A 10,597-nucleotide genomic window follows, 5' to 3' on the forward strand; every position below is an offset into this window, starting at 1 on the left:
TCAGGATCGGTTAAAATGCTTTCTGCTCGGCTTCAAATAAACTTAATACTTTATCTAAAAAGTAATAATTGATTATCGGTGAGGAAAGAGGTCATACACAAGCATTGTTTGGAATGTGGTTCTCACCTTGGTGAGTTTTTTTCCCCTGAATATCGCTAGAACTGCTGTATCTTTTCAATAGGCCAGCAACTGAACTTCAGATTCAGTGGAGGTGATTAGTCTATCATTTTGAATATAGTGAAAGCAGCCATGGATTTATTGCTTGTAAATGAAAGGAACTACTCAAATGGGCATAAATTAGACTTTTGCTCTTGAAATCCCTCTCTTCTGGCATTCACAAATACACAAAATGCCTAACTGAATCCTTCGAGTTCCCAGTACCAGAGTGTTCATGCATCCAATACGATGGGAAACCAACTTTGCCATCCTCCAAGTAGCTCTTTGTCTTGTTCTGTAAATTCACCTGTAGAAAACTATATTTCATCTTACATTGCAACTTTAAGTTGTGCACAAGCAGTATAGAAAAGCTGGTGCTTTTGCTCCATCCTCCCAAACAATTTTTCCTCACTCGAAAAAACTGAAAGAGCTGTAAATCATAAACAAAAACAGAGGTCACTGGAAAAGCTTAGCAGATCTGGCAGCATCTGTGAAGAGAAATCACAGGTAATGTTTTGAGTCCGGTGAGCCTGAATTCTGAGGAAGGTTCATTGGACCCAAAATGTTAACTTTGATTTCTCTTCATGGATGCTGCCAGACCTGCAGAGCTTTTCCTGCACCTTCTACTCGCTCTTAAACTGAACATAGGAACATGAACCCAATGAATATTCCTTATGTATGAGGCCTGAGGACAAGTTTTGTTCAGGCTGCTCCAGAATAGAAGCTTTCTCCAGATAAATACAAAGTCAATTAAGTGCTGAGTTACAACACACATTTCAGCAAATAAAGATTAACTTCTGTACCAAAAAGTACATAGTACTTGCTCACTCCAAAACACACATTCTGTTGTAAAGTTAGTTTCAAGTCTTGGCATTCAGACGTACCAGGATGTACCTAAACTTGGAGTGGTCTATTTTCATGTAATACAAAGAGATTAAAGAAAACTCAACATCTCAAAACAAAAATTCATATTCATAAGAGGTTTGTAGGTTCACATTCCATAACATTCCAGAGAGAAACGTAAGGATGAGCAAAGAACTGAAAAAAGTTGAATAACGAGTGGAATGTTTGACATATCAAATACTTGCACTAGCGTGGCAACTGTCAAGATAGGAGAAGAAACCAATAACCACACCCTCAGGTTTAGGCGGAGTAATTCAGCACACAGGAAAAACCCCCCAGCATATTCTGCCTAACAGAGTGCTGTTAACCTTGATGCTTTGTTGAGCATCAAGAAGACAACAGAGTTAAAGGCAGAATGGAAAGATGGCAGGATATACTGCATGGAAGCCAATCTCTTCGATTTCCCTATTTTGGGTGCCAAATAGTCCCTTTAAGATACTAAAATGCATGTTCACATCTTAAAAGAACTTTATTAAACATGCAACATGCGTTCCTTATGCAGCACATTCCCAAGGATTGTGTAGCAATGGCACAACTCAGTGGGAACACTGCATAGAGAATACATAAGCTGTCCAGCTGACTAAAACTAACAGGAAAATGTTGACAGAGTATAGCATTTGGTAACCAGTAGTTCATGAGTAATTGTCATGTAGTCAGTTTCTAATGTTAACATGATGTTGGATCTTTATGAATCAGTTTCAAACTCTTACAACTGCGGTGCAGTTTCCTCAACATTCTTTCCTGAATGAGGAAGTCAGAAATTCTTCATAATGATCACCTCCATAACTAGTCTATAAATGAGTTGATAAAAAAAGAGATAAAAATGATGCGTCAAGTACATTTGTCATTGGGACAAATCAACTTAGAATATTGTTTTACAGATATGACTGAGCGAGAAAGAGGTGACCAGTTGTGAGATAGAGAAAACAGTTAAATACTGAACATGAAAATCTGACTAAAACAGGGCCTGAATCAGCATTTCTGAAATGAGAATTGTGTTGTTTAATAGTCAATATAGTGATAGGGCAGTTCATAATGTTACGGTTTTACAGGTAACTATGTCAGTTAAAAACCCACAGGGATCTTGTAATCAATTATGTTTCTTTTCACATCCAGGGCTCAAGTTGGTTGGTCAAGTTTCCCAGCATTTAGTTTTGGGGGTGGAAGGGTGATGGGGGTTGCTTAGCATGCTTTAGAAGCTAAAAGTCCCTGCTATGGTTAAAATTTGTTTCATCAGTAACCTCAATAGGACCCCACTCTTCATACACAGTGTTTAACCAATGTTTATTTTTCCATCAACAATAACTGAGGGATAGGACTACCACTGACAGCTTTGGGCTTATTAGACCCAGATGCACCAGATATACAGACTGTCAAAACTAATTTAATTTGGAACCCTTGGAACCAGGGACACCGGATTTTTATCTCCTTAGCTTTGGTCTAGGTTCAAATCCTGAGGTGAAAAGATAGTGCAGTTACCACAGCTACATTTCAAAAACAAATTGCGTCAGCGAAAACTCTACGAAGTATAAATGAAGGAAAACAATAAATTAAATGGCAGCTTTGACCAAACAAGCTACAAAACAAAATAAAGATTTTTTTTTAAGGTCAATTGCCACTAACAAATTCGGGTCAGCTCCAATGCTGGGACATCAGAGCTTTGCAAACTAACAAAAATATTGGCGAGAGAATGGCCTACAAAATTAAGCTCAATCCCAACACATTTACTGAGGATCATGATCCATTGAAAGCTTCATTCTGACACTGGCATGTGAAGACAACTGACGAGAAACATACAGGGCACTCAGCTAATAGAGCCCGTTTCCTATCCACCTTTGTTCAGCTGAAGCAATCTACAATCAGAGACCACTCTGTTACTCTCCAACTCTTTACATGAGATGTTCCCACATGTGTTAAGTGTTTCACTCAAAAAACAGTGCTTTGTGGAAGTTCTAGATCCAAAAAGCACAATGTCAGAAAAGCCAACAGCAATCCTTTCTCTGGAAGCATGTCCCAATCAAACATATCCAATTGCAGCTAATTGTGAAAAAAGTCAAGCTCAGTTTTTTTAAAAAAAGTTACTCGTCTGTTATTAAAATCACATGAAATGTTTACATCTCAGTCCAAGTATTGTGTTGTGGTGGATTGCAATGTCAAAAATTTCAATTTTAAAAATGAAGGAATTGTAATTAATTATGAAAATTTATAAAGTAGACTAAACTTGACCCACCATACAACTACTTGAACCACATAAATTCCTTTTTCCCCTAAGAAAATACAGATATGGTAGAAAAATGTGTAAGAAATTCTCACCACAAAGCCAATAATTACCAAGAAACAACTCAAACAATAATTACACAAAAATATATAACTCCACACAACTCTTTAAAACAGATAGTTTTAGTCAACAGAATCTATGCCCGAAGCCACAACTGCATTTTCTACGTCGCTAGTTGAACATTCCTGATTTAAAATAGCTGTAGCATGAGATTGGCTTCCAGCTTCCTCCTGACTTGAAGTGTTCACCACCGCCAGTTCGGGAGGATCTGGGGTCTTGCACGCCTGATAGTCTTCTTCTGTCAGATCTAAAGGCTGATCATTTCCTGAAAGCTGACACTGAAGAAGCTGCACTTTTTTATTGAGGTCATTCCTCTCCGTCTGCAGGGCTCTGCAAAGCTTTTCCAACCGCTCCAACTTCACCTGTAGGCCTTTGTATTCCTTGTCTCGAAGTGTCTTCTGTTTTAAAACAGCAAAAATAGTATTACTTCTTTCTTCAATGTGTTACAAATTCAAGCCAATTACTTAATAACAGCTAAGAAATGCAGAACCATGTGCTGTACTGTCAGAGATTCCACCTTTTGAATGAAACATTAAACCAAAGCCATCTCTGTAGGCTCAACAGAATTAGTTCAATGGTGTTACTCTCAAGAGAATGGAGGTGCTTCCTTGGGTTCTAGTCAATATTTATATCACAAGCACAAAAGATCTAGTCATAGTCAAATGACTATTTAGGGGTCTTTGCTGTACACAAATTCACTGCTGTGTTTCCTGTATTACATTAGTAATATTTTGGGAAATTTTGAAATAGAATCCCTACAGTGTGTAAGCAGGCTATTCGGCCTATCAAGTCCACACTGACTCTCTGAAGTGTATCCCACCCAGACCCATCTGCCTACTCTATCCCTGTAACCCTGCATTTCCATCGAGCCTGCACATCCCTGGATACTAAGGGCAATTTAACACAGCCAATCCATCTAACCTGCATATTTTTGGACTCTGAAATTGTGGTAGAGTTACCCAAGCACGAAACAATTTATTGATATCTGAGCATCTGGGAACCATCCAGCACTGTCTTATTTCAAAAAGGTAGCTTTGGTTTCCAGCGGCCCTGTGCATGAAGGAGAAGCAGAAATTCAAGCAAAGACATGCAAATGATAAGTTGGGGGGAGGCCAAGTACAAAATGAAATGGAAGATCATCATTCTCTGGATTTTAAACTGTTTCTTTTTTCCCTCCATTAGGCTAAAATCTGTAAGGGAAGACTCAGCCAAAATAGGTCTTTGATCTTGTTACCTTACAAAACCTACAATAATTGTCAATATCTATTTTCAAACACATAGTATCCTGTCAGCAAAGGACAGAGAATATGTGATGGGTCTGCTAAATCCATGGAGAAGGTGCACAAGTTTCATTTCAGACTTCCATTTACATATTAAAAATCGTAAAAGGAGCAAGAAGAGAGGCAACATGGGTTGAAACAAAAATGGTTTTTTAAAAGCTCAACAATTTCTGGGTGTTAATGAAGTAGATCTCCATGGAGAATGTTACAATCAAGTGACTAGCAGTAAATATAGGGCTGTTACTCAAGACTCATTAACTCATCAGCTTGTGATCATCATTTACTTCCCACATTGTCTCTGCAACAATATGAACTGGTATCAGAGCTGCAGAAAGTGCTTTATCACTCCATTCAACTTCCATACAGCATTGCAACAGAAAGCACTTTTACATAACAAAATGAAACCGCTCCTCCACACGACCAAATGAAATGACAGTTAGAAACACTACTGCTGTGAAAAATATTCATCCCCTATTCGCAGAAACTCAGTGGCACATATCTTAATTCAAAAATGATACATGATGCAAACTATTGATTATTTTCTGCGCAACAGTTCTCAACATGTAGCTCCTTTATGCTGGGTGAAGAATCAAAATTTTGGACAACTTGTTGAACAGGCAGCTTTTTGTTAAAACATGCATATAGTGTAGAAATTATGGAGTTAACATGAATGGGAGAGTTACTTGTAAGGAAAGAGCAGAATTCTGTTCCTACTGATTTCCACTATCCTGATCATGGCCATAAACCAAATGTAACATTGTCCAAAGTTCCAGAGTACCAGTCACCCCTGATGTGGAGCTGGGAGCATTCCTTCAGTACAAATTTCCTGCAGGAAAAACGGGAACATTTGTCCGAATGTTCATCACTCACTACACCATACTTGCAAGCCAAGGGAAGGATAATGCAGATATTCCACACACTTTTTAAACTGTTAACAGTTGTCATTCTGTATATCTAGTGTGAAGCTGAAAATATGCCCTTGAAAAGAAAGTGATTGAGGTGTAATGTTGCTGTGTAAAGGTATGGAGTTCAATGGAATCCTTTGTCCATTACATCTCCCAGCCTATGCCTCCATCCCAACCTTAAATGTACTCGTTTGTCACTTCGGGAATATTTTGAATGTCATTGCTTTCCATGTTTTTTGACTATAATTCTGAGCAAGTTACAGAAAACCAGCTTTTTGCGAAGTAGGTACTTAGAAAAATCAAGTTTACAAGTCCAGAACTTGCACCTTTTGTGCAAACAAACACCCACGCAGTACAAATACAACACACAGTTCTTCATTGTTTGTAATGTGGACTATGTGACAATTAACAAAAGTAGCACACACCTCCTCAGCCATCTGTAAGAGTGCTTTGTTGTTGTTCTCCCACTTAGTACGCCACACTGTGGTCTCTTTTTCCAGCTTCTTGATTTTTTTTGTCATCTGCATAAGGGAAAAACAAGACTCTATTCAATGTGAGATCACACCAAAGCATGTTTAACCCTCTCCAAAGAAGATGCTTACATAAATAGCAAATATGGCTGAGGTTTTCTTCTTCAAATCATTCATCTATTTTCTTGCTTCTAAAACAACATAATTCAGTTGGTTTCAGAAGTGCAACAACTGAACAGATCCGTTGACCGAACATGCAGCACAATGCCATCAAGGACTTACTTGGTATTTTTCTGACAATTTTATTGCAAAAACATCCCAGTTCTGTTTTAAGTTGACAAAAAGTTAGATTTACAGTATGCAGTGCACAACACCAGAAACTCAGTTAGATCAAATCTCACTATTAATTCTATGCAAAAAGCAAAATTTTCAAATGTTTATTTCATGGATACGGATATCACAGATTGGCTAGCATTTACTGCCCATCCCCAAATGCCCTTGAGAAGGTAGTGGTGAGCTGCTTCTAATCTACGTGCTATACAAATACCTACAAGTGCTACTATAGAGAGATGTTCGATCCAGCCAGTGAAGGAATGAAGACTTAACTCCAAATCAGGACAGTGTGTGGCTTGAAGGGGAACTTATAGGTGACGGTGCTCAAATACATCTGCCGCCCTTTTCCTTCCAGGTGTTTGCAAATTTGGATAGTGGTGTCAGAGGATCCTTGGTGAGTTACTGCAGTGCATCTTGTATACAGTTCAAATTGCCACCGCTGTACATCAATGGTGGAGTGAGTGAATGTGGATCTGCTGCTAATTATATGGGCTGCTCTGTCCTGGATATTGTTGCTTCTTAAGTGCAGTTGGAGCTGCACATATACAGGAAGCTTTTCTATTCTATCACATTCCAGACTTGTGCTATGCAGATGGTGGACAAGCTTGATGAACCAGAAGGTAAATTAATCAGGGCATCTTGTAGCCGCAGTGTTTATAGTTGGTCCACATAAGTTTCCGTTCAATACTGACCATTGGGATGTTGACAGTGGGAGAATTAACGATAGCAATGAAATTGAACGTCAAGATGAGATGCTTAAATTCTCTCTTTTTGAAGATGTGTGCTTGTGTGCTTGAATATTGCCCAGATGTTGCAGCATATGGAATCAAACTACTTTAGTACCTGTCCTGAGTGGTACTGTACATTGTGCGATCATCCCCACTTCTGACCTTATTAGAATAGATTCCCTACAGTGTGGAAACAGGCCCTTTGGCTCAACAAGTCCATACCGACCCTCTGAAGAGTAACCCCCCCAGACCCATTTCCCTCTGACTAATGCACCTAACACTATGGGCAATGGGAGAAAACCGGAACACCCAGAGGAAACCCACGCAGACACAGGGAGAATGCGCAAGCTCTACACAGTCTGCCTGAGGCTGGAATCGAACCTGGCACCCTGGTGCTATGAGGCAGCAGTGCTAACCACTGAGCCACCATGCCACCCCAAGGTAGAGGGAAGTCATTGAAGCAGGTGAAGATGGTTGGACCGAGGACAGGGCTCCACACAGTGGCAGCAGTGTGTATTGTCTATAAGGTTTACTTCAGCAACTTACCCAGGATCCTTTGACAACACTTTCCAAACTTGTAACCACCTAGAATGACAAGGACAGCTGACGTACAGATACAGTGGTAGTGTCGCTACCTTTAAACCAGGAGACCAAGGTTCAAGTCCCACCTGCTCCAGAGGTGCATCATAGCAACTCTGAACAGAGTGATTAGAAAATAGCCAGTATGAGGAGTTCCTGCAGAGATGTCATAGAGTCAGAGAGATGTACAACAAGGAAACAGACCCTTCAGTCCAACTCGTCCATGTAGACCAGATATCCAAACCTAATCTAGTCCCATTTGCCAGCACTTGGCTCCTTGGACTGAGTTGGCTGACGTCCAACAACCACAACCATCTTCCTTTGTGCCAGCTATGACCTCCAACCAGTGGCCTGTATAGCCTGAGTCCCCACTGTCTTCAGCTTTGGTAGGCATCCTTGAAGTCACACTCTGTCCTTGTCATCAAGGCAGCATTTGACAGTCACTCTCACCTCAGCTCTGGAGTTTAGCTCTTCAGACCAAGGCTGTGATGTTGGCAGGAGCTAAGGGGTCCAGGCTTAATCCAAAGTGAAAGTCAGTGAAGACAAAGCTTTAACTGAACAGAAAGAAGTCTTTTGGCCTATTGCGGCTTTGCCGGTCATCAAACATCCACCTTCTCTAATCCCATTTTCCAGCACTTAGCCTTGTGTACCTTCCAAATGTTCACCTAACTATGTCTTAAATGTCGCGGATTCCTCATTCTCTCACCTTTTTAGGCAGTGTCAAATGCACAACAGTCTGGCTGAAAACAACTGCTCTTCAAATCAGCTCTAATTCTCCTGCTCCTTACCTTAAAACTGTGACCTCGGTTACTGAGCCTTCCTATAACGGGGAGATTTCTCCCTGTTTACCTTATCTATGTCCCTTAGAAATTTAATCACCTCAATCAGATCAAAGAATAGAATCATAGAATCCTTAGGATGTGGAAAGAGGTGCTTCAGCCCATTGAGTCTGCATTGACCCTTGGAACAGCATACTACCCAAACCTAGCACCCCTCCCCCATCCCCACCGCCTCCCCCTCACCCTATCCCCATAACCCTGCATTTTTACCATGGCTAATCCATCTAACTTGCACATCCCTGGACACTGTGGGGCAATTTAGCATGGTCTCTCCACCTAACCTGCACAACAATGGACTGTAGGAGGAAACCCACACAGACACGGGGAGAATGTGCAAACTCCACACAGACAGTCACCCGAGGGTGCAATCAAACCCGGGTCCCTGGTGCTGTAAGGCAGGAGTGCTAACCACTGAGCCATCATGCTACCCTCCATCTTCTTGTTTGGAGGAAAATAACCCCAACCCATCCAATGTCTCGTTACAGCTGAAACGGCCCAGTCTAGGAAACACCCTGATGAGCCTCTTTTGCATTCTGTTTAATGCAACTGCATCCTTCCCGTAGCATGGCAGCCAGGATCTCTCAGTACTCCAGTTGTGGCCGAACTAACATTATACACAGCTCCATTGTAATCTCCTTACTCTTGTATTCAATGCCTTGACCAATAAAAATACCCCATGCCTTCTTAATCAGCTTATTCGCCTGTCCTGTTGCCTTCAAGGATCTGTGGACATGCACACCAAGATGATCCTCTGCATTTCTTAGGGCCTTGCCTCATTAGTCCCTTCCAAAATGCATCAAACATCTTTCAGGATTAAATTCCATTTGCCACTGTTCAGCATATCTGACTAATCCATCTATATCATCTGGTAGTCTAAGGCTTTTCTCCTTACTATTTACCACACCAATTTTCATATCATCTGTAAACTTACTGATTATACCATGTCAAGATCATTAACGTATATGACAAACAGCAAGGGACCCAGCATCAAACCCTGCTGTACACCACTGGAAACATCCTTCAACCATCACCCCCTGCTTCGTTCCATTAAGTGCTGCTCAATAGGACTGTCAACAACTCCTTCCCTTGTTTTGCCAGAGAGTAGAGAGTTAGGGTGATAATTCACTGGGTTGGATTTCTCCTGTGATGTGTCGACAGGATGTACATGAGCAATTTTCCAAATTACAGTACATTCTAGATGTCAATGCAATAAGAAATTTACATTGTGTGGATGACAAACTCATAACAGAAATAAATCAACTTCAGATCAGAGATCTGCTTTTTTAAAACAAAACATACCAACATTCCGCATGGCACCTTTATAAATTCATTACTTCAGTAAAGAGTCTCCAAATCAATTGAGAGAAATCTAAAAGCCAAATACTGTGAATACTGGAAATTTCACAGTATCAGAAAATGCTGAAAATATACAGGGTTTGGCAGCATCCGTGGATTAAGGGGAGGTCACACTGGATCTGGTGCCTGGTAATGAACCTGGCCAGGTGTTTGATTTAGTGGTAGGTGAGCACTTTGGAGAGAGTGACCATAATTCGGTTATGTTTAGTTTAGCGATGGAATGGGATAGGTACATGCCACAGGGCAAGAGTTATCAATGAGGGAAGGGCAATTATAATGCAATTAGGTAAGACTTAGGAGGCAAAGAACGGGGTATCAAAACGCAGGGGATGCAGACAATGGAAATGTGGAGCTGGTTTAAGGAACAGATATTGTGTGTCCTTGATAGGTATGTCTCTGTCAGGCAAGGAGGAAGTGATAAGGTAAGGGAACCGTGGTTTACTACAGAAACTGTAGCTCTTGTTAAGCAGAAGAAGAAATGATGTTGAGACGATTCTGGATTAGTGGTGCTGGAAGAGCACAGCAGTTCAGGCAGCATCCAAGGAGCTTCGAAATTGACGTTTCGGGCAAAAGCCCTTCATCAGGAATAAAGGCAGAGAGCCTGAAGAGTGGAGAGATAAGCTAGAGGAGGGTGGGGTGGAGAGAAAGTAGCATAGAGTACAATGGGTGAGTGGGGGAGGGGATGAAGGTGATAGGTCAGGGAGGAGAAG

At 40.9% G+C, this 10,597-nt stretch overlaps 1 protein-coding gene across 3 annotated transcripts in view; it reads right to left on the reverse strand.

The window, feature by feature from the left end:
* Positions 1 to 715: 715 nt before the first annotated feature.
* LOC122554993 (gamma-taxilin-like) overlaps positions 716 to 10,597 on the reverse strand; it is a 78,213-nt gene continuing 68,331 nt past the window's right edge. For all 3 annotated transcript variants that reach the window (XM_043700503.1, XM_043700505.1, XM_043700506.1), the window contains 2 exons: positions 6,008 to 6,103; positions 716 to 3,795 (listed from right to left, as the gene is read on the reverse strand). In XM_043700503.1, coding sequence (XP_043556438.1) covers positions 3,460 to 3,795; positions 6,008 to 6,103 — 432 coding nt within the window. In that variant the 3' untranslated portion in view covers positions 716 to 3,459. The remainder of the gene's footprint in view (positions 3,796 to 6,007; positions 6,104 to 10,597) is intronic.

This window comes from Chiloscyllium plagiosum, chromosome 12, assembly GCF_004010195.1.
Source record: "Chiloscyllium plagiosum isolate BGI_BamShark_2017 chromosome 12, ASM401019v2, whole genome shotgun sequence".
Classification (NCBI taxonomy): Eukaryota; Metazoa; Chordata; class Chondrichthyes; order Orectolobiformes; family Hemiscylliidae; genus Chiloscyllium; species Chiloscyllium plagiosum.